The sequence below is a fragment of the Pseudorca crassidens genome, chromosome 16, assembly GCF_039906515.1.
Source record: "Pseudorca crassidens isolate mPseCra1 chromosome 16, mPseCra1.hap1, whole genome shotgun sequence".
Lineage (NCBI taxonomy): Eukaryota > Metazoa > Chordata > Mammalia > Artiodactyla > Delphinidae > Pseudorca > Pseudorca crassidens.
In genome coordinates, this window is record NC_090311.1 from 57,896,892 (window position 1) to 57,924,890 (window position 27,999).

Sequence of the window (27,999 nt, forward strand, 5' to 3'; positions counted from 1 at the left end):
CATCCAAGCACACCATGGTCAAATCCCACACTCCCTCCCCAGACCTTTCTCATCTCTCCTCTCATATGCTATGCTCTGGCCAAACCAGTCCCCTCCTCCCTGCCCCCATTCCCCATCCATCAGCAAGTCTGCTGTGACTTACTCCAGCCACCTTCCTCTCTTGGCTGTATAACCGTGACAGCCTCCAACAGAGCTCCCGCTTCTATTTTATGTTCCTCTCCAACCCATCTCCATGCATCAGCCAGACTGATCTTTAAAAAAGCAAACAATGCTCAGCCCTTCCTTAAACTCCTCTGTGGCACGTGGCACACCACATTACTCAGAGTAAAATCCAAACTCTTCCCTATGGTCTACAGGGCCCACCGTGAACCAGCCCCCCTTTTCAGCTTCCCCTTGTACCACTACTACCTTTGCTTTTACAGCCACACTAGTCTCCCTTCTGTTCTTAGCATCTGCTGTTGCCTCTGCCTGGAGGAAACACTTTCCCTCCAAATCTTCCCCTGCCTAGGCCCTTATCACCCCTCAGTCTTAGCTTAAATGCCACCTCCCCGCAGGGGCCTTCCCTGACTACCTTACCAAAAACAGGACCACGGTCACTCTACACAGCTCTTACTGCTATCTGAAATTATTTATCCACTTATTTGCTTTCCCCATCAGAATCTAAGCTTCCCAAGGGACCTTGACTAACCTGCTTATTGCTGCATCATCAGTACCCAGGACAGTGCTCGGCACGCAATAGATTCTAAATCATTAAATTGGGGATAAATGATTGGTTACAGGAAATAATAAACATTTCCTGGAAGCCCTTCATTATCTCCAGCCTCCATCCCTTAGGTTGTGCTATTTCTTTGGCTTGGGCATGCCCTTGCCTCCCTCTTCCCCTCCATCACCAAGTGTTGACACTTGTAGTAAGGCAGGTTCAAAGCCCTCTCTCCAATAAAGTATCCCCTGGCCCTTCTAGGCCGAAATAACTCCTGCTTCCTTTGCCCCATGTTCCAAAGCCACCTACTTTAACATGACTTTTACTCTTTGTTCCTGGAAATTCTTGGCTTCAAGAACTTCCTAAAATCAATTCCAGTAACAGACTGCTCAAACAGCTCTCCTCTTCAGAACAGTGCTTTGCCCAAGTAGACAATGATTCACTTATCAAAGCAAAGGTTTTGCACTGTGTTCACCAATCTCTTGAACATCAAGATTAAGAATTTTGCCAGATCCCAATCAAACCATCACACTGAATGACCCATCTTATTTTTTTTTTCAAGTTTTTGTTTTTTTGGGGGGAGGGTACAACACACTGGCTTGTGGGATCTTAGTTCCTCTGCACAGGGATCGAACCAGTGGCCCCTGCAGTGGAAGGGTGGAGTCCTAACTACTGGACCATCAGGGAATTCCCTGAATGACCCATCTGAAACCATTCATTCGAGCCCCAACCTCCAAACACTGTCAACATCCAGAGGGTTCAGAGGAGGGGCCGGCTTTAAAGGGTCTCCCCGAGGCTCTATGAAGGTGGCCCTCTCCCTTACATTCAGCTTTGCCTGATGAACAGGTTATTCTGATGGCCTTAGAGGGGATCTGGCAGCTGACAGTCCACTCCCGCGGACCACTGGGGTCTCCAGCACCAAGCTCTTCTGTATTTGGTGAATGAAAGAATGAATGGACAAAAGAATAGGGCACAGTGGCCAAGGGGTCAGTAAGAGCAGGGCTTGGAGTAGGCAAGTCCTTCATTTCAACGGCTAGGCCTTATTTTGGAAGCCGGAATCGAGAGTGGAAACCCATGGGCTGCACCCGACTTTCCCCCAGATCCAGGCCAAGGCTCCGCGCAGTCGACCAGCCTCTTTCCCTCGCACCCAGGGCGACGGCGCTGGACCGCTACAGCCTGCAGAAGGCAGGCTTCACGCACGTGCTGAACGCGGCCCACGGCCGCTGGAACGTAGACACCGGGCCCGACTACTACCGCGACATGGCTATCGAGTACCACGGCGTCGAGGCCGATGACCTGCCCACCTTCGACCTCAGCGTCTTCTTCTACCCAGCGGCCGCTTTCATTGATGCTGCACTCCGCTACGATCACAGTAAGAGACATTCGGCCTGCGCACGGCCCCGCCCCCAGCCCTTGGCCACCTCAAGGCCCCGCCCCAGCCCGAGGCCCCACCCCCAGCCTGAGGCCCCACCCCTCAGCCTGGTGGGAAGAGGCATCTGCACACTTTAAGTAAGCTCCCCTTGCAAATCCCGCCCTGCCAGGGTTGCTGGAAATGTCTGCTCCCCTGGAGGCTGTGAGCACCACTGAGCTTGCTGCTGCTGGGGTCTGGCCCTTGGGTGCCGCTATGGGAAATCAGAATCAGGAGGGCTCAGAGGAGAGGCCTTTGGCCTGAATCTGTCTTCCCTGAGGCACAGCAGCCATCTTTTGAACGCCAGGGGTGGTTGGGAGCCCTCAACGGTGGGATGCTGCCAAGGTGCTAATTGTACCTGGGTCCAGACCAGACTAATAGCCAAGGGCCTCGATGCTCGAAAACCCTCCGGGAGCTGACTTGAGTGGGAATCTAGGGGAGACTCCAGATTCTCCTGCCAGCCAACCAAGTTCATACCTGCCTCCCTCATCCTCCCACCCTAGTCATATTCAGTCTAGTGAACCCTCCTGTAGAAAGCTGACAACCTATTCTTTCTAAGTGGCAAACTATATTTGAGAATCTGAGTTTTACACTTATGATGTCCAAGTTTCCCAAAGTTAATTAACCGTCTTTTAAATCACAGTACTAGTCCTCGTAGCCAAAATGCAGTTTTAGCGGCCCTAATCCAGGTAAAGTCTACAAGGCTACTCTGGAGAGAAGGGCACAGTGTAGGTATGTATCTGGCTGAGCCAATATGCCGTGATTACTGCAGGATGTATCTCAGTGACATTCCACAGAGGCCAGAGGGACTTCAACTCCCTGACTTCAGCCCCACGTGTCACACCCTTTTATGGGGCCATCACATAATTCAGGGTATACAGCTACTAAAGGCCTTTCTTACCACAAGTGGTTGGGATTACAAGACTCAGTGACTGACCAACGGGCCTGTTTCAGGAACTGCAACCTGCAGCTGGGCCTAGGCCACGTCTGCTGGACAGTCCCAGAGTGTGTCTTTATTTTGGCTCAGAAGGCTATGACAGAGGGAAGGAAAAAAAAAAAAAAAACCCACAGAGCTGAAGTTCTTGTCTTAGGGGATACCTCATTTCAAAGTCATCCTTTTTATGAGTCTATTTATGGACCATCTTTTGAGTTAGGCACATTCTGGGTTTCCAAGCAGGATCAAAAAAGCAACTGGACTCTGACTCATCACCATAAGCTGAAATTCGCCTCACAGTATTTGAAGTTAACTGAAAACATATTTGACATGAAAAAACAAAAAGCTACCACCACACGATCCTTCCGATTCTGTTTAATGTGCTCAACTTGCCGTTACTATATCTTCAACCATCCCCTTAATGCAAGGGGCCTGGAAGGCTTTGGAGAAGATGAGGCTGCATTCAAATTCACGCTGCACAACAATGTGATTTCTAAGCCTTGATTTCTCCATCCGGTGATGAAAATATTTACCTTGAAAGGTTATAATGAGGATCAGCAGTAACCCACAAAAAGCACTTAGCCTAGAACCTGGTGCACAGCAGGCTGTCAGATGTGTTTGATAAAGAGAGGTCTCGCACCACGAAGCACATAACCACACCAGCACGTGCACATCATCATAATAAAGTTTCCAACCCCCAGAGGGGGTAAAAAAAAAAATGAAAAAAAGACATTCCAACTTTGAACTACAGTGGTATGATACACGCAGAGGACAGCCTGCCGGGGTCCTGGCATGCCATTTTAGAGTCTGCCCCCACTGCCGGATTAGGAAAGAATGGGCTTTGGGGTCATATGTTTAGGCCTGGACAGATCTCAGAGCATCGATGTGGAGATGTCAGGCTGGTGTGGGTCGTGACGGGTAGACCGGGTGGTCGCAAGCACCTAGCCGAGAAACAGTCAAGAGGGAAAAGCACATCCACAGGTCAGAGGACATGCAGGGAGTGTGGGCCTCGCCCAGCTGGCTAGGGATGGGAAGCAGGACAGGACCCTGTTGCCAGTGGGAGGCCAGACTCCCTTCTCTGTGCCCTTTGTATTTGCATATCTAAAGAATTCCTCAAGCTGAGGGCTCAAACCCCAACCCTTCAGGACCAGGCAGAGGCCATAAATGGATGACGCTGGCTGCGTGTGGCCGCGGGGTGAGGGGAGAGGGTGATTGTGGCTGAGCTGAGAGCCCCATATCCCCTCCAAAGGGGACAGCTGCTACTCAGTCCCAACCAATGATTGTCTTGTGAGAATCAGTGCCAATGTGGTAGATCTGACTTTTCATGAAAAGTCTCCAATCTGGATTTTAACGTAAAATTGCTCAAATTTTAAGTGTTGGCAACAAATTGAAAATCTCTTAAAACGCGGCACAGCCCAGACAAAAGAAACCCAGTGGCCATCAGTTTGTAACCTGTGCCCTGAGTAGTCAGAGTAACAAAATAAAAAGCTCGTCAGCATTGTCAGAGACTCCATACGTGGAGATGGCGTGTGCTCAGCATGTATGGCACAGGCAGTAGGCAGCCTGGACGGGTCTAGTCACTCCCTGGAAAACCACGGGACACTCCTGTAGCATTTTAGGAGCCAGACGCACTCGTATATTCCTTATTATACTCTCGATGTAAGAGGGGTTGATGGACAGTCTGGCCAAAAGGCAAAGACATGTCCTTTTCCTCGCTCTGTCTTTCCTGTTCTTCCTTGGCTAGCTTCAGCTTAGTGTATAGCGTTTCCCACCACGGCTCCTCACAGCCAGTCTCGTTCCCTCTTTTTGAAAAGCATCCCTTGTGGTGCTGCAGAGCTGTACCTGTGGTCTGTAATCTGCCACATGGGGCCCACCCCTGTGTCTGCCCTACCCTGATCTGACCCTTCCGAAAGAACTCCCCAGGCAACCTCAGACACTCTTGAGAAATCTTAGAGATAATCTAGTCCAGTGTTCTGCCCTGAGAGCTGGGGAAACAGAGACCCAGAGAAGCCAGCTGATGTGCTGAGGGTCACAGAGTTAATCAGGGGCCAACGGGCATCGCTTCTGTCACTCAGGTCTCACGGAAGAGTCCTTTGTCCTTATTTTGAGCAGCTGGTGACTTTGCTGTATAAGAGGTCACCCAATATCATGGAAGGTGAGACATTCCAGCTGGTTATAGGATCTAAAACAACTGAACTTGTCCTTCCTCATCAGAAAAAGAAGTACGGACAACATACTGCCTCGGGAGCCCCATTTGGACTGCCTTCACTGCTCCTGGCACAGCATCCTCAGAGCTGAGTTACTGTGGTTTTAATTTAATGAAATCTTCTAAGAAATCCCAGGGCGGATACCATGCGGCTCTAAAGATCAGATTTTAGTATCACCACTCTCCTTTTATTCTTTCTTTTACTTGAACAAACAGTCCACAGGCTGCTTTGGAAGCCATCTTACAATCTATTATGGATACGGTAGGTTTGAAGAAATAAATGAAGTCTGTGTTTGAGCAAGAGGCTGTTTCTCCGGCGCTTCTGAGCTTTAATCAGACCAGATTTTCAGGGTATTTTAAGGGTATCCTGACCCACTGCAGCACATACAAGCCTGCCCCCTGGCAGTTCTAAAACATGCCATGCATCCTTTTTCTGAGGACTTCCATGTGTGCAGAACTATTTTGGGAGAAGTAGGAACTCTGCTTTTGCAGGTTCCAAGGTAGTGAGTGGGAGACAAAGGGCATCCCACACAAACCAAGGAAGTCAGGGGGGTGGTTGGTGATAACAGGCTTAGCCTATACGTCTGATTTGAGTGACAGAGGCCCACCTTCTGGTTGCCAGTGAAAACGTGCCATTAGGTAAACAGTAGAGGTTCTGGATTTGGCTCTTCTTCATAAGATTGTGGGAATTCACCTTTTGGTGAAGGCCAAAGGAGAAATATTTAATTGAAACCATCATTTTTCAAACATAAATTGTGGCCTATCAGTGGGTTATAAAATCAATTTCGTGGCTTTGACTAGGATTTCTTTAAAAAAAAAATTGAAAAGATTAGGAAAGAATAGAAGACCTCAGCGTACACTGCATGTAAAAAAAGCACAAATTGTTTGTGAAAGTCTTGTCTGATACACACGTACCTGTGAAGCCCCCTTAACATCTAAGTCCTCTGGCTTCAGTGGCCTGGGCTTGAATCATAGTCCTGCCACTTCCCAGCTGTGTGACTCAGACACATGGCTTCTCTGCACTTCAGCTACCTCCTCGATAAAACAGGGATACTAATTTCATCTACCTCATCAGGTTGTTCTGAGGACCGACTACAACGAACATATAAAGTGCTTGGAAGATATGGGGTAGGCTGAACCCATGTACTTGTTAGCTGTGAATTTTATGATTTGCGGGGGGCGGGAGGCGGTTGTCACACAAAAAAGTGTGAAAGCCACTGACCTAGAAAATGCCAAGCCTGACAATGCTCCCTTCGGCTTCCTCTGGTATGGACCATGCTGTGAACAGGCTGAATGCAGCCTTCCTTGCATGTCTCCCGAACTCTCCTGAGAGCAGTTTCTCACCATCCAACGCTGGGCCCCAAAGGGTGGTGCTTAGCAGAGCCACACAGCAAAGAGGGAGCAGTGCCCTGAGAGTCTGGGGACGGGTCCTCTACCCTAGGAGGCCCACTAAGCTCACACGGCTGACAGCATTAGTGCTGCTGTCGTGAAAGCAAAGTTCAGCCGGGAGGACCTTCTGCTGGAGCGGAGGACCCCCATCCCCTTCCCCCTCTCTCTTCCGCCCCCCCCCACTTAACAGACTTCAGGCTCCCTACAGACTTAATGAACTACAGCTTTCGTCTGTTTCAAGTCTTTAGTCATGACAGAAAGAATTACCCTTTTTGCCAGGGGAGGAAGAAACGCTTTAGTTATCAGCAGAGCTGGCAAGGGGCCAGGCAGCCTCTGGAACAGTCTGTGGGGATTAGAATGCCAGAGGTAGATGTTCCAGTCCAGGAGGACAGTCATGTCCATGAGCTGGGCCAGCCGCCCCCAAACCCCACCCAGCACTGAAGAAGCCGCCCTGCTTCTCGCCCTCTGGCCTTTCTGGCCCAGGTGCACGGGGGGAAAAGGCAGCCACACTCTTGCAGCTCAGCGATGGGGATTGGAGGCCTGCATGGTTAGCCTGTGGAGATGCGTGGAAACGAATCGTGATAAAATTAACAGTTCTTTATGGGCGCCTTCTGTGTCAGCACTGTGTGTGCGGAAAGGCCACCAGCAGGGTCCTTACCATAGGGCAGGGTGTGCAGGCCTCTCCAGCTGGGGTGGGTGGGGAAAGAGAATCCTGGTGCCTGGTATCGGGCCCATCTGCACGGCTCATGCTGCCACGGTTGCTGACCATCACCGCTGTCCTGGGCTTGGTCCCATGAGGCAGGTGGGGAGTGGAGGTGAGAGGGACACGGGGAGCCACGTCCATTCAGAAGTGTTCTTTGCCAAGCTCATCTCCTGCTGGTGCTCCATAAACCCGGTGATGTCCGTGAGTGTCTCCTTGGTCATCCTTCCAGGCCTCAGGCATAAGAATCAGGAACAGAGACAGCACTGGGGTCACACAGCTCAAGGTGCCCCAGCCAGCTTGACCCCAGCAAAGGGATCCCAGAACCACAGGAGAGGGCCGCCACTGGGATGGCAGTGGTGGCAGTGCTGGGGACAGCCAGAGACGCTAATCTCATTACTTTTTCTGTCCCCAGAGCACAGCAGCAAGTAGCCACCACACAGTAGGGTCTCAATAACAAGTTGCTTTGAACTATTTCTGGAGATGGCACCATCTTTCTGGGTGACCTCTAGCAGTCATTTCGCCTCGACTCTCCCCATCTGTAAAGCAGGGATGCGGATGATGAAATCTTGATGGTTGTATTAAGGATGAAATGAGATAAAACATGTTGAGGTGCTTTGTGAGCTCGAGTGCCACCAAATGGAGGCCTGAAGGATGGAAAGCTGCTTCTCATGGTGATTTCTCATTCGGCCCAGCTGTTGCCATGATAGTGGCGGAAGGGAGCTTTTTTCTTGTGGAGGGCTTTCTCTAGTTGTGTAGTCGTGGCGAGCGGGAGCTACTCTTCGTTGCGGTGCATGGGCTTCTCACTGCGATGGCTTCTCTTGTTGCGGAGCACGGGCTCTAGGCGCACGGGCTTCAGTAGTTGTGGCTCACGGGCTCTAGAGCATGGGCTCAGTAGTTGTGGTGCACCGGCTTAGTTGCCCTGTGGTATGTGGGATCTTCCCAGACCAGGGCTCAAACCCATGTCTCCTGCACTGGCAGGGGGATTCTTAACCACTGGACCACCAGGGAAGTCCAGTGTGGAGATGCTTCTAGATCTTCCAGTTCTCAAACTTTATGGTCTCAGATCCCTTTCACACTCCTAAAAATTATTGAAGGCCTCAAAGAGCATTTATGTAGGGTAGATCTATCAATATCTACTCTATTAGAAATAAGAACTGAAAATTGTAAAAATATTTATTTAAAACTAATAAAGTGAACCCACTGCATATTAACATATTTTTATGAAAAAAATTATATTTTCCAAAATAAAGTATGGAGAAGCACGGCATTATTTTACATTTTTGCAAATCTCTTTGATGTTAGGCTTATGAGAATCCAGGTGGGTTTTTATATCTGCTTCTGCATTCAGTCTGTTGTGATATGGTGTTTTGGTGGAAGTATATGGAGAAAATCCAGCCTTACTCAGATATATAGCTGGAGAAGGAAGGGCTATGTTAACAGCCTTTTCAGAAAACTGTGGATATTCCTCTTTGATACTACACCAAAACTTGACAAGTGATAGCGTCTTAAAGGTGAGTTGTGATGTGGAATCTGAAACCATACCTATAAACTTCGTACTGTTACATGAAAATCCATTGGTCTCTCTTGCATTTTGAATGGATTTTTTACCCACACATGATTTTGTAATATCTCACATTGGTTATGTGGAAAATCTTGTTCACTAAGTTATGCAGATCTTCCAAATGTTGACACTTTCACTGTACATTGTCAGAAGACACATTTGTTAATATGACTGCCGATCTTAACAGAAAAATCTTAAGAGTATTGTGAAACTGTCAATCTCACAGTAGATACAAGTTTTCCAAAATTCTAAGTTTTGCTTGAAAGCTTGCATTTTATCACTGGCAACGGATACTCTCAATTGTTTTCTTTGATGTGACAGGCTCACTTTGTTCACCTTCGAGAAAAAGTCTGCCAAATACCCGTTTGAATTACCATGGTTTTTCTGTCATTTACTCTTTTAAGTAAAAATGGTGTTTCATGAAACAGTGGCTAATTCAGCTTGCAACTCAATCTCCCATAAGCTTTTCCTTGAGATAACAATCGTACTTCGGTATGCAGCCAGAGTGCTTTATGTACACGTCCCATTTCATCACACAGAATATTAAGAAGTGTAACCAAGGGCTGAAATTCGATAAAATTAATTTTTACTGCTTCATCAAAGATATTCTTAAAGGAAATTGGCTTGTTTTTTCCCCAAGAGTGCTTGGTGGTGAATGCAACGATTACTACTACAGTTCAGTGTCCCTGCCATAATTCACGCTAAGGCACCAGCAGTTCTTCCCACCACTGCCTTTGTACCATCAGTGCAAATGTCAAAACAGTGGAAGAGACAAACATCGCCGCAGTACTATTTTGAAAATAATGTTAACTCCACAGATCTCCTCAGAATACCTTGGGAACCCCCAGGGTCTTGGCTCATGCTTAGAGAACCGCTGATCTAGATGACAATTTGGTCACCTAAGCTGTAAGACTATTCATCCCCTGGTTATACCACATGACACAATAAAACTATTTTAATTTTTAAAAAATCTGACCGTGTGATTTTTACTGAATTGGCTTTGCTCACAGCTGATCTGAGGTTGCTGCCCCTTTTGACAGCTGAGGAAGTAGAGGCGCCACAGGCTGAGTGGCTTACCCCACACCCAGGTGGTTAGTAGCAGAACCGATCTCGAACCCAGGACTGCAAGAGAGAAGGCCAGAGCTCTGCAGGCTCCTGAGGCCACGTGAATGCTCACAGACTCCACGGCAAGCAGACTGCACCCTCTGTCTCGGCCCCTCAAAGGGCCCTTTGGGACTGTGGGTGCTCTCTCCTTATCCGAGGTCAAATGCAGCAGCACTGCAAATGGTGCAGAAAGCCTGCACTCCTCCACAATCCACCTGCAGCCGTGGACGGGATGGAATGCATCCTGTTCAAAGTGGATTATGGTTCATCCATACAGAGGAACTCTGTGCAGCCACAAGAAAAAAATAACAAAGAGAGAACTCTTCAGAGACTGATATACAAAGGTCTCCAAGATATATTGTTAAATGGAAGAAGCAAGGGATAGAAAAGTTTGTAAAGCTTGCTACCTTTTGGGCAAGAAAAGAAGAGAAAAAATATGTTCTTGCTATGTATATGCACAGATAATTCTCCGTTAGAAGAAACTGGTAATACTTGTTGCTTTGGGGAACTGAGGAGGTGGGTGCGAGGGAGGCTTTTCAATGCCATCATTTTATACCTTTTGAAATCCGAACCCTAGTGGCTGCCCTATTCAAACTAAGTAAGCATTAAGTAAATAAATAATATGAATATATTATAAATATAATAAATTAAAAGTGAGCGTTAAAAAAAAACTCATAAGGCTCTCCCTTGGAGGTGCTTTGGCAGGTGGGAAGCATCAGTTTCAATCCCGCCTCCTTCTCACCGAGGCAACAATTATAACATCTGTGACTTATTGAACCTTTAATATGCACCAAGCAGTGTACCAAGTTGCTTTGCACCAATTGCCTTCACACCGACCCTAATGAAGAGGATACTGACAGTATCCCCATTGTACAAATGGGGAAGCTGGGCCTCCCAGCCACTCAGTAACCTGCCCAGGGTCCTACAATAGTGGGAGAGTCAGGATCTGAGCTGGCTCTGCGTGAGCCTCACACCTATGCCCCACCCTCCAGGCCACCCTGCCCCTACAACGCAGGTGTTTCTTCTCCCCACTCCACTGCAGATAAGATCCTGGTTCACTGCGCCATGGGCCGCAGCCGGTCGGCGACTCTCGTCCTGGCCTACCTGATGATCCACAGGAACATGACCCTGGTGGACGCCATCCAACAAGTGGCCAAGAACCGCTGTGTCCTACCCAACCGGGGCTTTCTGAAGCAGCTCCGGGAACTGGACAAGCAACTGGTGCAGCAGAGGCGACAGGCCCGGCGCGGCGCGGACGGTGCGGAGCTGTAAGGCCCCCTCACGGGGTGAGCAGGATACTCGGGAATGAAGGGGCAAGGTTGAAAATAGCTCTGGCCTGTGACTTCCTTTGTCACAGAGAAGGGACGTGAAACCAAAGCTTGACTCCTTCCGAACAATCTTAAACTTCCCAGGGGCCGGTGAACAGAGCGGGTAATTCATAGCGGCCTCCGGTAGGAGGCCAGCACTTGGCTTCACAGCAAAATGGGGCAGACGGGCTTCCCAGAGGCACTGGCTACAAGTGAGCACGCATGCGCCGTTTTTCTGTTTTTTTTTTTTTTTTTGTTGTTGTTGTTGGTAAGACGGATGCGGAAAAGGATTTAAAGATGCGTAGACATTGTGCTGATTAAATATTTGGCTTTGTCTGAAAGTCACATTCTTTAAAAATAATTTAAAAATATAACTATTTTCTAACCACAGAAAAGTGCCTGCGAGAGCTGTTACAGGAGAGTTTGCACCGCTTGTTCGTCAGTCGGCTGTCTGGGGTAGGGGGTGGGCATGGGGAGGACGCGCATTTCCTTACCGGCGGCTCCTGCATCTTCCTTTCGATGGAATCCCCAGGCTCAGGTCACCATCCATAGATGCTGCTCTGTGGAAGAGGCAGAGAGCAATTCATCTGGTAGGGGTAGGGAGTGGCGGTCCCCTGCACAGAGGCCGCCCGCTTTGGGCTCCCCTACCTTCCTTAGGGAGCCAGGGCTGTTCAGAATCTTAGCCAGAGGCGCCACTACCCAGAAAAATTCAACAAATTCTGGTAAATTTGAACAAGAGTTTGACTTTATAATTTTGGAAGGAGACAATCTTTGGGGGACCGGAACTTGGGGAAGCTTCTTTTGCTTTGTTTCTAGTCAAAGCAACATGAGCTTGTTTTCAGTCCCCGAAGAAAGTATTTGCAAATGTGTTTGCCCTGGAATGAGAGAACCAGGCAGCGGGGTGAGCTCAGGTGTGGAGATGCCCCCGCCCCTGAGAGCTAAGCCATTCACCATGATGGCGTGATTCTCATTCTCGAGGAGAAAACAGCAGCTGGCACCAAGCGGGGAGAGCTGGCTTCTAGAACCAGGAGCTGGAAACCAGACAGAACCCAGAGAGAGATGCTGATGGAGATGCCAGCAGTCCAGGACCAGAAATCACAACTGCCTGATAAAGGCCTACGGGGAAAACAGGAAAAGGGGCCCACTAGGGGCTCAGCAGCTTTGTAAAGCCACCCGAGGGTCACCCTGTAACCTTAGGGCGGCTGCCCTGCTTTTGTGCCAGAGAGGAGGACCTGTGGCCTGGGCCCCTGTGGCTGGTAGGGCTTCCTGGGACTGCTAGTATCTGCTCTGGGATGGTCACCTTGGCCCATAATGGGTCCTTATAATGACTCAGATTTGGGTGTAAGGGGAACCATATACACAGGCTTTTGGGAAAGAGATGTAGACCAAAAGGGATTCTAGTGGCCCCTACCTAGACCTTCCCATCGTAGGATCCCAATAGCCCCCTCTAAACTCAGTTATCTCCTAGGTCTGATCTATTACTTATCCAGAAAGAAAGATTTCCATTTTAATAAAATGTTAACTTTTATCCATCATAATGAAGTATTTACATTTAAATGAATCCGTATGAGGGAAGGACAGGTCCAGTGCTGGTGTTCCTGGAGTGCTCTTTCGGTGTTCTCTCTCCAACCTTCCCACACGTTCCCACCTCTTTGTGGGGCTGTAAGTCCTGCTAAGGAAAGCAGAAGTTGGAGGTCTGGTCTCTTTAAGATGGGAGCCAGGGGTAGGGGAAAGGAGGAACAGAAGTTTTTTGTTTTTTTAATAAATGTATTTATTTTTGGCTGTGTTGGGTCTTCGCTGCTGCACGTGGGCTTTCTCTAGTTGCGGCGAGTGGGGGCTACTCTTCGTTGCGGCGCATGGCCTTCTCATTTCAGTTGCTTCTCTTGTTGTGGAGCACAGGCTCTAGGTGCATGGGCTTCAGTAGTTGTGGCTTGCGGGCTCTAGAGCGTAGGCTCAGTAGTTGTGGTGCACGGGCTTAGTTGCTCCGCGGCATGTGGGATCTTCCCAGACCAGGGCTCGAACCCGTGTCCCCTGCATTGGCAGGCAGATTCTTAACCACTGAACCACCAGGGAAATCCAAGGAACAGTTTTTGCAAAAGCATTTAAATTCTTCAGAAATAAACTATTCCTTTGGTCAACAAGTATTTGAGAACCTACCACATGCTAAAATTTGGGTTAGGAGGCCAATGCAAAAATGTATGCTGTGATAAAGTGGAATGAGGGAAGCAGGTACTGAGGTGGAGAAGCATGGGGATGGGATGGGGAAAAACCCACTTTAGACGAGGTGGTTGAAGAAGACCTGAGCGGATGGGATGAGTGAGACTTGAAGGAGAGCACCTGCAAAATGGGGAGGGAACATTCTAGGCTGAGGAACAGCACAGGTGAAGTGGCACCAAAGTGGCAAAGAGATGTGTTTCTAACCCGAGGTGGTGTGTTTCAGGAGCTGCCCATCCGTGAAGCTGGAGCTTGTGGGTGAGAGGGCAGGTGGACGCAGAAGGGTAGAGAGATTGGACTTTATTCCAAGTACAAATAAGAACCACCGATGAATTTTAAGCAGCAGAATGGTCTGATCTATGTTTTAAGAAGATCACTCTGGAAAGAAAAAAATATCACCCTGACTGAAGTAGAGAGAATGGACTGCAGGGAGGAGGCAACCAGTAAGGAGGTTGTGGAGCTGTTGACAGGAAGGAGGAAGATGGTCTGGACTAAGCTAGTGCCAGGGGACTAGTATTCAAGATTATTTTGGAATTATCTTGGGGAATACACAGAACCTGCTGGGAGGGGCGAGAGAATTAGAAGATAGTGATTCGGTTTCTTGGTGGTGCCTTAATACTGAGATGGGGTTGACAGGGCCAGAAATGGGGGTAGGGGGTTGGACATCACCAGTTATATCATGTCTGAGGCATACAAAAGGCGTCCCATGTCATTTCACCTTGAATCTAGAGAGAGCTCAAAGGAAGGTCCACTACTAGAGACATAATCCTGGGCATTATCTGCATAGAGGTGGTGTTGGAAGTCATTGTACTGGGTGAGATAATGAGAGAAAACAGAGAGGGAGCCCCAGGCCTGAGTGTTTGTTTGTTGGGAGGCAGATCCAGGAAAGAAGATGGAGGAGGGGGAAGGAAGACCAGGGGTGTGGGTACCGAGAAATTGAAGGTCCTGCTTCAGAATATAACAGTACTTGTACTGTAAACCAGGACTGCTTGTAACAACAAAGTGACCTATATATGTAGAGCACCTAACAGTTTTAAAAGCATCATGTATTTGTTACCTATGCCTTTAAATCAGAGAGATGACAAGTTAGGGCTTTTTCCCAGAGGGAAGTGTTCTAGGACAAAGGGCTGCGATTTGGAGAGAACCAAGTTTGTTTCTGCTCACAGATTTCAGCTGAGTGTGTTTGGGCAATTAGGTTAGCTTGTTTGAGCCTCAATCCCCTCGTGTAAATTGGAGAAACTGCCCCATTTCCTACATAGGGTGGATGTTTGTGAGTCATTATTTTTGTGATACTATTTGTGAGCCATTGTTTCTAACACGTAATGTTGGCGAGGAAAGCCGATGCCTTCACACCTGGGTAGGCACGACTTGTGCCGGTAAAAAATAAAGGCTGCAACTGACAACCACTTGTTAAGCCTCCTATAAATGAAAGAACACGTTACTGGGTTTACAAGATGGGGCCTGCTGATGAATCTCACCTAATGGTGACTCTGTTTCAGTCCTGATGAATCCAAGCTCCTGTTCTCCCAGATCGTTGGTGTCACATTTAAGGCCGAGCTGATTTCTCTGAGAGTAAGGAAGTGCAGAGCAGCGGGCAGGGTGATCTGAGGCCACCTCAGATCAGCAGTTTCCCTCCTACACCAAGCCTTTCCCTTCTGTCAATGAACGTTAGGACTTTGGGCCAGCAGAGGGGCTCCCCTTTCTGGCTATGCCGCAATCCCTAGGGAGCCTGTGAAACACAAGGAGTCCCCAGTACCGTTCTTAAATTATGGTGCGGCAGGTCTGGGGCAGTGACTGGGACTTGTCCTCAAGTTCCCGGGAGGACTATGAGGCAGGCAGAGTCGGGGGAGCCCAGATGCCCCACACAGACCACAAGTGTGTGGTTACAAGCCATTGCAACACATGGAACAGAGGACCATCTCAGTTCCCAAAGAACCTTACTTAACCCAAGAGGAGACCAACCATGAGAAGGTTTCAAGGTGGGCCCTGTGGGAGGTTCTGCGTGGTTTCTCTTCAGCTGGTTACCAGGTTCACCCCCGCCCCGCCCCCACCCCCACGTCCAGGCTGGGGCAGCCTCTTGCCTGAGGTGTGGATCCACTGGGCTGCTAAGATCCTCAGCAGCTCCCACACAGATGCCAGCAGTTGATTCCAACAGGCAGCACACCATCGCTTCCCGCTCTGGAGGGGGATGAGAGGTTTCCTTTCCTACCAGCAAAGCACCTTAAAGCTTCTCTTCTCCTCGTGGTGATGACAGCCCTTGCAGACGCGTCTTCTTGGAAGCCCTCCTCAGCCACTACAGATACTCCCCCCACTGGCTATGCAGTTGTCGGGAGAAGGGACCAAAAGATAAAATCTTGACACTAAGCCCAGACTGCTTCGTAACTGTGGGAAAAGATAATAAGGGTGAGTGCAGAAGGCAAAACCCTGCCGGGCATCCTCCCTCCATTGGGACCTATGATTCGGGGCTGTATGTACTGTCCTCCTTTCCACATGGGTGCCAAGTCAAGCATTCATTTCAAGGCCTGTCACTTGAATAAGTAAATGTTTTAACAGTCAGACAGAACTTTCTCTGAATGCCGTAAGATAACGTTTGTGAACAATAACTTTTTTTTTTTAGAATCTAAACTTTAGATTCTAAAAAATAACATCCAATCACTCATTCACAACAGAGCAAAACTTTCACGCCTTTTTCAAGAAAATGATTTTTCAAACATACAAGTCCAAATTGGGTGTTTTTTGTATTAATCTTTAAAAAAATGAAGTTTGCTACCACTGGACTAGGCCCTGAGGCGAGTTTATACAGACTGTATAAATGAGGCAGCTGGGTATTTGGGCAGGATCCCTTTGCAAATGAAGATCAAAGTCAAAAAGAAAAAAACAAATTCACTTTATTTTAAAGACAATGATTGGCATACAGAAGGTATGCACTAGCATAAAATAAACTTTCATGAAAAGCATTAAAATCCATTATAAATTAATTTATTAAATAGGTATTTGGTATATGTGATGGTTTTATTAGATATTACTCTTATTTATTGCCAACCCCCTCCCACAAAGTCAAAACAAATCAGAAAACCTCTTAACTCTGATTTACACTAAATAATTTATTTTCCCAAAATGTGTATGTGTTCTGAGATGTGACACATGATACAGTTCAATTGGTCATTCTCTATCAATCATAATATGACAGGACACAAGAGGCTAAAAATGGCTCATCATAATTTATTTTATGTTAAAATGTACAGCTTTTTTTGTTTTTTTTTGTTTTTTTTTCTTGAAGTGACTGACTAAAAAGAGAACAGATAAATACAAGAGTGTCGCTGGCTCCTATTTTATACAAGGATTACGCCTCTCCTGCTTGGCCCTTACAGTCACCCTGTACAGGTACAAAGGCTACAAAAAAGGAAGCAATATAAACAGACACAAATAACTTTTTTGCTTTTTTACATGCGATTTGTAAGCTTAGTTTGAGCTATTCACAAGCTACTTCTCTATTTTTCCTTAAAAAATAACTCCAATATTTTATAAAGATAGAAAAATCTACAGATGGAATGAAAATGTAAAGTTAGAGGCATTTCCATAAAATAGCAACTTTACACCAAATTCACTATTTTTTTTTAAATCCTGCCAAGTATTTGGACATATATGAAATGTTTCAAAACCTGACAGATAAACACTGAGATATGCTTCATTCAATAAACAGAAGTCTGCATTTATAAAACAGAAAGCTGCCTTTTTTTCCCCAAAGAAATCTGTCACCAAAATGGAAAAGGGTCTCAACTTTACACCAAACATTTAGCAATAAAACCCTTTTGACTAACCAAATGGGAATAGCTTTTATAGCTCTTTACAGTTTTATAATTAACAAAAATATAGTTTTTTTTTTAAACCCTCAAATTAGGGCACCCTAATCAAGGCAAAAAACTTAAGAAATGGCTTACCGTTAGCACAACACTTGTACAGTACTACAAAATGCACTGTCACTAACAAAGACATTAGCGGCATGCTGAAGTGTCACCTCAAACAAAATATACAATAACTGAAATGCTAAAGGCATTTACATGGAGTAGACGGGGAAGAAAAAAAAACTCTAGGTTCAGTATTAAAACAGATAATTGGGGGTGGGCTGGGGCATGGGGCTTGATATCCACATTGTTTAATGGAAGCAGGCACAGCAAGTGGCTGGCTCCAAACTGTAGTCCAAAGAGAGGCCTTCCTTTGCAGAGAATTTCATATAAAAGGAACAGAAACAAAGGTACCAAAAAAGAAAAAGGAAAAAAAAAAAAAAGAAAAAAGAAGAAAGAAAAACAACTTGTATAAGGCTTTCTGCTGCATACAGCTTTTTTTTTTTTTTTAAATAAATGGTGCCAACAAATGTTTTTGCATTCACACCAATTGCTGGTTTTGAAATCGTACTCTTCGAAGGTATTTGTGCAGATCAATCCGAGAGTGATGCCCAGGGGTTTTGTGACTGCCCATTTTGCCTACCTTCTCATGTAGGACCCATTGAGAGACTGTTTGGACATGCCCGGGTTCATGTAGCCGTGATGCCCGGGGGCCGTGTACATCATGTTACTGTGGGGTGGGGTCTGCATTGGCTGCTGGGCATATGGCTGGGTTCCCATCATGCCCATCTGCATCTGCATAGGGTATTGGGGCGTTTGATTCATGTAGCCATGATTGCTGTGGTAGCCACTGTTCATCATCGGCTGGGACATGCTGTACCCATTCATGGCATTGAGAGTGTTCATGTTCATGTTCACAGAGTTGACATTGTAGGCTGGGGATGGCATCAAGTTCACACTCATGTTCATGCCTCTTTGCATCGTTAAAGTCCGTGCAGGACCCTGCATGGCTACAGTCTGGGAGCGCCCATAGATTTGCGACTGATGGGTGGCAGCGGCTGGTGACAGAGATGCCGATTTGGTTCTCATGGAGACGTGGCCCTTGCTGGCAATCTGGGTTTGCAGTCTTTGGCTGTGGGAGATGCCAATGTTTGATGCAGCCATGTTCCGTTGCAAAAGAGGCGGTGGCAGATTCATCGGAGGAGGAGTCAGGTTGGGGGGTGGGGTCATGGTAGCTTGTGCTTGGGGTCCCCCAGGGACGGAGTGTGGAGACTGAGAAAGCTGAACAAGCCCTGTGTTACTTAATGGTGTGGACAAAGAGGCACTGTTTGCATAGGAAGTTACAGCAGCGGAATGGCTGTAAGGCAATGAATGATCAATAAGTGTATTAGTTAACTGCTGTAGTTTGGCAAGGCTGAAGGTGGCTGACGGCTGTGGATAATGCCCAGCCCCAAAATCACTCTGACCCATTCGTTCATATAAGCCAAGGTTGGTATTGCCGGTCTCGGGGATCTCAGCCAGCTGCATGGGCGGCGTGAAGTTAGCAGCCATGCTACACTGAGCCAGCTGCTGGCTGCTGCTCGGGGGCCTCTCCACCACGCAGCCTTGAGGAGACTTGACACTGCAGGTCGGGGGAGAGCTGATGCTGGTCTGCTGCAGCATGCTGCAGCTCCCACTGATGTTGGACATCTGCTGGGTGACAGCACAGCTGCTCTGTGTCAGATTGCTGGAGGTGAGGTTGCTATAGGAGCAGCTGTTCTGTGAAGAGCCGTTTCCACAAATGCTGCCACCCATAGTAGAATCATAGCTGCTTGGGTTCTCGTAGTTCTCAGTTGTACTCTCGATACTGCCCAGGTCACTAAATCCGCTGTCTACGACTTGCTGTGAGTGATCTGAAACGGATGGGACATCCATCATTGGACTGGTTTCCATGTTCTGCAAAGATGGCACTGAGATGGCATTTTGATCTGGGCTGATTTGGGCATAGCTGTTTTCCAGGGCAGGGACACTTGGGCTGTTGACAGAACGTACTGACTGGCTGGGGTGGGAATGGACGGATGAAACTGGGCTGCTGTGGTCTGACTGTTGGCAGTCGTCTAGACTGGCGGCGATCTGTGGGCTTTGGTCTGCGTGAGTGTAGTTCTGTAGGCTTCTACAGGCCTCTTGAGTCTCGGCACAATCCTGAAAGGTATCGTCCTGTTCACTGTTCTCCTGGGTCAAGGACTGAACCGCTTGGACGGTCTCAGAGTCGATTTCCAAGGTTGCTGTGTTTCCCTCTTTGAACTCAGAATCTACTTCTTCACTGTTCTTTTGGTCCTGCTCCTGTGCCTGTTCTCCTGCGGGTTCCTCATCAGATTCAGGGGCGGTTTCAGTGGCTCCAGCAAGCTCCTTAGGTTCACTGTTACACGAAGCTGTAAGGTCAACGCCGCAGTCCATTAGGACCTCTGCGTTTGAATGACTAGGCTGCACACTAAGGTCTAAAAAAGCCTCCTGGGTTTCCAGCACTTCTTTGAAGCCTTCTCTTGGGCGTTCTTCCTTCTCCGATTCGGCAGACTCCATGTGACTGTCATCTTCATCGTCTGCATCATGCCCCTCGTTGTGAGATGGCTCTTCATCCTCTTCCTCCTCCTCTTCATGGTCATCCAAACGCACGGGGTCTTCTTTGTCCGTGCAGACTTCTGGCTCCTCTTTTTCCTGGCTTTGGGCACCACAGGGGTCTTTTTCTACATTTCCTTCTTCTTCCTCTTCCTCCTCCTCCTCCTCCTCTTCCTCGTCCTCCTCGGGTTTGATTAGATCGTCTTCAGGTTTTTCACCTGGCGATTTATTTGGACTTACAGGTGCACACGTTTCCTCCCTTCTGTTTTCGTCCCCAGGCAGCAGGGGTTCCACGGCTTCCTTGACCTCCTCCTCAGTCCTGGTGGGAGCGGGGCTGGTTTTGTCTGCTGGAGTCTCCTTCTGTTCTTCCACTATTACCTGGTCATCGGGCTCCATGGGTGTTTCTGGTGGGGTGTACAAGTTCAGTTTAAATCCAGTCTTCCTCTCTTTGTTTGGTCTCCACTTAGATAGACCACGCTTTGTTCCTTTTGGCCATTGTTTGCACTTTAGAGGTTCAGGATTGTCTCTACTGGCTTCTTTCAAGTTATTTGCATCATCATCCATATTGTCTTAGTGAGGAGACAGACAGAAAGAGAGAGGAAGGAAAATAAAATCTTAGAAAGCATCACCATGAACAACTTGAATTTATTCTTCTAAACAATTTAGCACATACTGCTTTCAATTTAGCATTTTAAGAGTTGATGCTAATGACACAGTCAAACCTAATACAGAATAATATTGTGGTATAAATGGAGTAAATAACCTAGGCCCGGAAAACAATATATGGCACACACACCACACACCTCCACACACAACCCACTCTTAACAGAAAGCTGTGCTTTTTATAGGAAGCACATGGATACAGGCCACTATAATAAACGTATTTGAGTTCGACAAACAAGACATTGTCTGATACAAAAGCCTGGAATTCCACAATGTAAAGAGAATCAATTTGAATATTTGCAAATGAGGAAATGCAGGGGAAAGGGTTAAAGTTAGCTCAGATCCCAATCACCACTGTACTGGAGAAATGAATAGAACTAACTTGCATATTTATCCTGAGAAAGTGAACTTCAGCTTGTGGACATTTACTGGATTGAAATGATCTCAGATGACATTATTTACTTTGATGTGAATGTTCTCTCTGGCATAAAAATAAACTATGTACCTCTGAAACAAATGAATAAATAACTAAATAACCAGAACATAAATACATCTGTAATCTACTCCAGGATCATCATTTCTGGATGACACAAACTATAATGTATTTACCATGAAATTATTGAACATTTAAAATACAGGTATTCTTTTTATCACTAATTCTATCCACATTGCATTTTGGATCAATGTGCAAATGTATGGTATGGTTTGAATATTAAATAAGAAGCAAACCGTAACTGTCAAGTTCATTTTAGCTCAGCTAATCTTATTTTTACTGTACCTATATGCATATATGAATATAAATAAATATGTAAATATATTTATATATTATAAATATATTTATATAAATATAAGCAAGCAAACAAGTAAATATATGAATAAATACAAACATAAAACACCCAAGTCTTAAGATATTTATAAAATTAAAGATTATACTAATCTCCTAGAGGGGTCAATTTAAAGGAAAAGCTTCACAAAGAGAAATAGCCTTATTAGAAACACTATTTTGGAGAACAAAAACAAGATCTAATAATCAGTGTGGAACAGAGATCCCTTTTGCCAGATTGGATATCTAATCCTATCAGTGCAGAACAGGGTAAGCTCTTAGCTCATTTATGTAATAAAAGGATTACATGTAAACTTACCTGAATGTATTACATTCAAATTGGTTAGCTGAAAAGATACGGTGCTGTAGACTGATTCCTTCCGAAGTGCAAAGTACAATCTCCAGTTAATAGACATCTCACTAAGTTCATATGTCTATACGTATGGACAGGCAACAGGCATGCCAATGACCTTGGATTCCACATTCTTATTCCACGTGCTACTAGACCTATCAGCATTTGTAGGAAACCCCTCTAAGTCAGAAGATGAGCTTTCCAATAATTATTTTTTAAGAAAGAAGATCCTGAAAGGAATCAGGTATAATATGGCAACTTGGAATTTTTAAAGGCAAGTGGCACAAAGTGGAGCATGAAGGCAGTGATGATTCATGTACAGGCTCCCGAGAAGACAGCTAAGAAGTGGAAATAAGGCTCAAATTCCAGACCAAAAAATGACCTCTTTCTGCAGTTGTTTCGTATGTTTATTTGTTTAAGGAAACTAACAAACAAGGCTTGGTTCCTCTATACCCAGGGCGAAATGTCACTGCCTCAGCGAAGTATGTATGTGGCAATAGTATTCTTGTTAATTAAGAAAGTCAAGGAGCTGCTTGCTCATGTTCTTAAAACAGTGGCTTTTCAAAGGCAGGAGTGATAACCTGTGGTTTCCAGGAAAGTGAGATGGCCTGTTCTCTAGACTGAAATAAAGTAAGGTTTTAAATAGAGTCATTTCCATTGTAGAGTACAGACTGTCCCACAAATCCTCACGATTCAGCTGGGAGCTCAAGTTCCCAGCCTGACAGGCAAGGGATGGTTTCTTTTAAATAGGGCATCAAACAGGAGTCAATGGTGTTTAATATTTTTTTTAGAAGATGGGGTGGGGTGTCCCTGCCAATAGCAACTGTAAAACAGTAATTTGAAAGGAAGGATAATCTCCTGATTTCCACATTATCCTATATTATCAAAGCTAATAGTGATGGTGTGTGTAGGTTTTAGATGATTCTTGATAAGAACATATCCAAAGACACCACTGATTATAGGACACATCATCAATTTACTAATATTTGTTTTTCAGGAAGAAAGAAACTACTGCATTCAATGCTCACATCAATAATAATATATACCCTGATTTCAGAAATGTTAAATGTGAAAAAAAGTACATATTAGAATCAAGGAAGTGCAATGTGTTTCTTATTGACAGACTTCAAAATTTTGGAGGATAAGCCAATTTCTGGAAAGTAAGATGAACCCACCTAGAGGGATGTTCTGGACTATGTTAAACTTCTAAAGTTGTTGAACATAAAAATCCAATTCCAAGAAGGGATAGAACCTTTTATGAATGAGAAAGGACAGATGAGCACTTATTTCTGGTGGGTCGGTACAGCCTCAGAAGTGCCTTTGGGTAGAATTCAGCTGCCTGCTTTTTGGCAATAATAGACAGATATTCACAAGGGTAAGGTTTTTATAATTCCTCCACTTACTTCTACAAGGGTCAGCATTCTTAAAGCAATGATTGTCTTTTCCTTCCTCTTCCTCTGTCTGTCTTTTCTTCCCAGGCTGATGTTGGAATGCTTTTCTCAGCACTGGCTTCCCGCCATCCTCCTCTACTTCAATCTCACAGGTAGGCTCCAGCTGTGGCATTGGCCTCTCTTCGTCTGAGTTGTCAAAGGGCTCGTTCAGTACTTCTGTCGTCTCTGAAATGGTCTCAGTTGTTACACTGCTGTTGATCCTTCTGCGTTTACGACCCCTTTTCTTCTTTAGCACAAAAGGCCTCTGAAATTAATGCCAAACATAATACATCAGAGCTCATGAGAAATTACAGTGTTGAGTCGATATGCAGCAAACATGTACTGAACGCGTGTCTGAGACTCTTACACGCAAAAACTTCTGTAATGTCTTTGTACTTAACCTTCCATTTGATGTTTAACATCCCTCTCGGGCTCCTACTACAGAGACAAGTGCTTTCCAAATAAAACAATTGTTTACTCAAGCAGATGCTTTGAGAGGGAACATCCTAGCAGCTGAACTGTAGATTTTAAAAGCTAAGGTTTGCTTTTCTAGCATGTATTTTCCAGTAGTACCTGCTGGCTTCAAAATCCTGTATACCATAGTGATTAAGTCATCATGGACACCAATGTTTCTATAAATGTTTCAACAATCAACTAGCCACTGGGTCACTCATTTTAATACTTGATAACTGTTCAAGGAGCACCTACTCTGTGCAAAGCACTGTAAGATATATGATGGTGTACAAGACTAGCCTACCTGTTCCCCATTTCATAGGACGTCAGGAATTATGCAAAAGAAGAAAGGGTACTTGAAGAAAGAATTAGTCTGTTTACAATGTTAGAGTCATATATTGGTGGCTGCAGGGATATCACTGATAATTTTACTTTTTTTCTTTTTTTGGCCATTCCACGAGGCTTGTGGGATCTTAGCCCCTGGCAGTGGAAGCGTGCAGTCCTAACCACTGGACCGCCAGGGAATTCCCCAAAATATTTCAACATAGATGGCATCTAAAGAAAATCTAAAGACATGTGGAAAGTGTCTTATTTACATAAGATATAATTTTTTTTTCTAATTGTACTACGGGTTGGCACAAATGACTCTCCATAATTGCAAATATAAAATGTTTTTTTTTTTTCCAAGCAAAAAGTACTCAATGATACAAAATTCAAATATAAGAACAGGCAGATTTGCTGCTAAGATGTAATCTGTCAATAATGGGTCTGAAAAATTATTGGAAATACATTGCAAAGAAGGGTTCAATATGCTTGGTTAAAACTCAAACTCTAAGTAAACTGTATCCAAGAATTATTGTGTCTCACATTTTTAACTGCCTGAATGTTCACTGAAGTGCACATATAAATCCTGACAGTCACATTCTGTAATTTAACACTTATAATTATTAATCCCCCCAGCTGGCCTGCTCTCTCCCTAATCCATTAGAATTTTCCCAAACATAAATATAGCCAATATACAGAACTGGTTTTCTTTAGGTTGAGTCCATTTATATGACAGTAGGCATTTATCATGCCTTGGATAATTCTGGTTTTTGATGTTTTTAAAACAAATTTCTTTTGTTGTATACATAATGCATGAATACATTTTCCTTGTAAGAAATCGAAATATTATTCATAAGCCTAAAGTCCACTCTATGGGATGCTCCTTTCTAGCACCTCCCCACAGCTGCCCTTCCACTAGAAGATTGCCAGGCTTAGATGAAGGCACACCAAGCTGGGAGTCAGAACAGCAGGTTCTTTGACAGACACCACGTAGGGTGGCCTTGGGGCACAGCCTTAACTTGGGCTGTCACTATTAGTCTTGGCTATCCTGCAGTGTCTGGTCCCTCTCTATGTCACAGACAGATACTAAAGACAAAGACATCAGCTCTGGGTTGAGCAGTTACCTAAAGACAAAACCAATTTTTTACTTTCTGCACAGGGTATGTGTATCTAGAGGAACCACCAGGCTACTAAGATATGAGACATTTCAGTAATGTGTACTTGCATAAATGCAAAATAGCATTAAACTGAAGGGCTTAAAATACCTTCTAACAATTCTATGCCAAGAACAAGAAATAGCATCAGGAGTGCTGGGCTTGGAGTCTGAGCACTCATCTGGTTCTGCCTCCATCTCTAAAGAGTTGTGTGACCTTGGACAAGTCTCCTATCCTCTCTCAGCCTTGCTGTTTTCATCGAAATTCACTGAAGGGTGGTTTAAGTGCTCCCCTGGGCCCTTTTCTGTTGGCATAGCCTGATTTACTCCAGTCCTATGAACCAGCAGGTGGCAGTAACTACCAGACTAGCAAGCCTGCCTGTCCCTGGTTTCCTGTCACAGCACTAACAAACCACAAAGAATAAACACAATCATAACTGTAAGATAAACAATGAGGATACATGATCAGTGGGACTGGATACAAATAAATTACATCTAAAGAATGGGGAGTGAAACAAATACTAATAGATAGAATGTTTGCAATGACAAATAAGATGTGATTGAAACTGACTCAGACGGAAAATCTAAACAGACACATACCTTTCTCTTTATGGCAACTGACTGTGGTTTAGTCAACCTTGGAGGAGAGCTTTGAATATTTTCTTCTTCTTCCTCCTCTTCCTCCTCCTCCTCCTCCTCCTCCTCTTCCTCCTCCTCCTCCTCCTCTTCCTCTTCCTCTTCCTCTTCACTGCTCTCTTTAGACAGCTCCATTAGCTGCCCTCGCTCCCCTGCCACGGGCCGGCTCTCCGGGGAATGCAAATATTTGTTTTTCGATTGTACTTTTGCAGGTGATTGCCTACTGTTAGCTCTAGATGACAGGATTTCTTGCTCCTCCTTTTCCCAGCAGCTAGCTTGTTCCATTAGCCGCTCAGCCTAAGGGGGGAGGGTAAAAATAGCGGGCCAGTGAGAGGGCAGTTACAGAGCCAGAGCCTCTAAGGATCAAAGGCAAAGGATCTCTAAGTCGTTTCTGATCAGGATAGTCAGCCAGCCAAGCAGCATTCCAGCTGCATCATCTCAGAACTCTTTTGCATCAGTTAGGATAACAAATCAAAGAAGATTGGGTTTCATGGGATATTTAGCAGTATTAATGATGCAGCGAATTGGTTTGAGTCCTTTATCACTACATTACATGCTCACTGGCATGGAGCACTTTAAGCAAGTTCATAAACACAAAGAATCGATTGACATTGCAGCCTTGGAGCTCAGCACCAAATTTGATCTGATTACATGCTGTCAGTAGTGAAAAATGCTGCTTTGTGATCAATGATAAATGTTTCATTTTTCATACTCAATTCAATAAAATTATCATGTCTTACCACACAACCTCAGTTAGGATAAATTAGTGCCCTATCATTTCACGAGCTCTCTCTAGATAACCAAGCTTTTGACAATGACGTTAATGACTTTCTGAGCTTCAGAATGCTACAAGATTGAAGTTACACAACTTAGGCTGATGAAGCCGAATTACCTCTTTTTCAGCTTCTCGTTCTTCTTCAGAAACTGCAGCATTAGAAATTAAAATTGGGGTCCACCTCAGACTCTCTGGATCAAGCTCATTAGTCCGGGAACAGGTTTTCAACTTTTCCATGTGGCCCAATATCAACTTTTCCCGTCTAATGATGACAAACCTGTAATGTGAGGAGGCAGAACAAAGTGCAATCAAAAGCTGAAATTTCATTTCACCTTCACATACTGACGTATGCCAGCACTATTATTATCTGTTTAGGAAAAGCCAGAAAGCTCAGCAATGAAAGGGTACAGCAAACTGAAAATCTGGGCAGCAAAAAAGTGTCATTTCCTGTTTTCTTTTTAGGAGAAAGGTTTTGATAATACCGTTGGGGAACCTCTTGTCTTTAACTGGAATGAATCCACCTCACTTTAGGGACCCTTTCTGATGTAAGATGCTTAAGAGGCAGCCGGCTCGCCCCAGGGCACCAGTACTCACCTGCCGTCCCTCTTGTCAATCATGTGGAGGTGCTGCAGCGTGGTGGCGATGTCATGTGGGCACATGCCCGTAGCTCTGCTGATGGCCTTGATGCTGATGTGCCGCTCATGGTGGTGGTAGAGATATTCTAAGATGACACTCTTCCAGTAGGCCAGGTAGGAGAGACGGCCCAGATCAGAGAGTGGCTTTTCAGGAGATCCTGCTTGGCCTTCTCTTCTAGAAAGCAAATAGCCTAGGGCAGAAAAAGCAAAAGCGGACCTCACTGTGGTGTTTTCAGACATTGGAACAGGGGCCACTTGAAATAATATAAGTAGCAACAAGGTTAAAACATCACATCAGAGAAGTGCATTAATTTTATGTATAGTCTCTTCCCAGCTACAGTGATTTGATCTCCACGAAGTTTATGCTCCTGCATCTTTTATAGCAGCCCTGTAAGTCAATTCACGCACGTAGCTGGTGGCAGCATTCGACATACACTGTGGCATATTTAACGAAGCTAAGGTTGAACACATTACTTCTGATAAGTTTCAACGTCCAAGTTCCCCAGCTTTAGATCCTTTCAAGAACTAAATGTCAGGCACTCACTCAGAAATCCTGTCGAGGGACCACCCCAAACATTAATGGGCGAGTTGTTTTCCACAGGAAGGACCGAATGACCCTTTGACAGCTGGGTCTTAATAAAAGAGAAGGGCCTCTGTTGACTGAGATCCTATATTGCTTGTTACATTTAACTAGCGGCTGATCTGAAGCTTTGTTTTAGGACTAATAAAAGAATGTCTTTTAAGTCAACTGCTGCAACTCATATCAGCTCCACTAGCTCTATTTTCACC

At 45.5% G+C, this 27,999-nt stretch overlaps 2 protein-coding genes across 6 annotated transcripts in view; one reads left to right on the forward strand and one right to left on the reverse strand.

The window, feature by feature from the left end:
* The window catches only part of DUSP29 (dual specificity phosphatase 29), a 110,758-nt gene that overhangs the window by 23,516 nt on the left and 59,243 nt on the right, over positions 1-27,999 (forward strand). Inside the window, exons 3-5 of one of the 5 annotated variants that reach the window (XM_067710457.1) lie at positions 1,801-2,072; positions 11,048-11,291; positions 11,418-14,929. In XM_067710457.1, coding sequence (XP_067566558.1) covers positions 1,801-2,072; positions 11,048-11,277 — 502 coding nt within the window. In that variant the 3' untranslated portion in view covers positions 11,278-11,291; positions 11,418-14,929. Of the gene's footprint in view, positions 1-1,800; positions 2,073-5,256; positions 5,633-11,047; positions 14,930-27,999 lie in introns of those variants that run through there. The other 4 variants (XM_067710456.1, XM_067710458.1, XM_067710459.1 and 1 more) reach the window with 4 other exon arrangements.
* KAT6B (lysine acetyltransferase 6B) overlaps positions 16,611-27,999 on the reverse strand; it is a 180,807-nt gene continuing 169,418 nt past the window's right edge. Inside the window, 5 exon segments of the mRNA XM_067710455.1 lie at positions 16,611-20,535; positions 23,208-23,499; positions 25,765-26,097; positions 26,693-26,852; positions 27,170-27,401. Of these exon segments, the coding sequence (XP_067566556.1) occupies positions 18,011-20,535; positions 23,208-23,499; positions 25,765-26,097; positions 26,693-26,852; positions 27,170-27,401 (3,542 nt within the window). The 3' untranslated portion in view covers positions 16,611-18,010.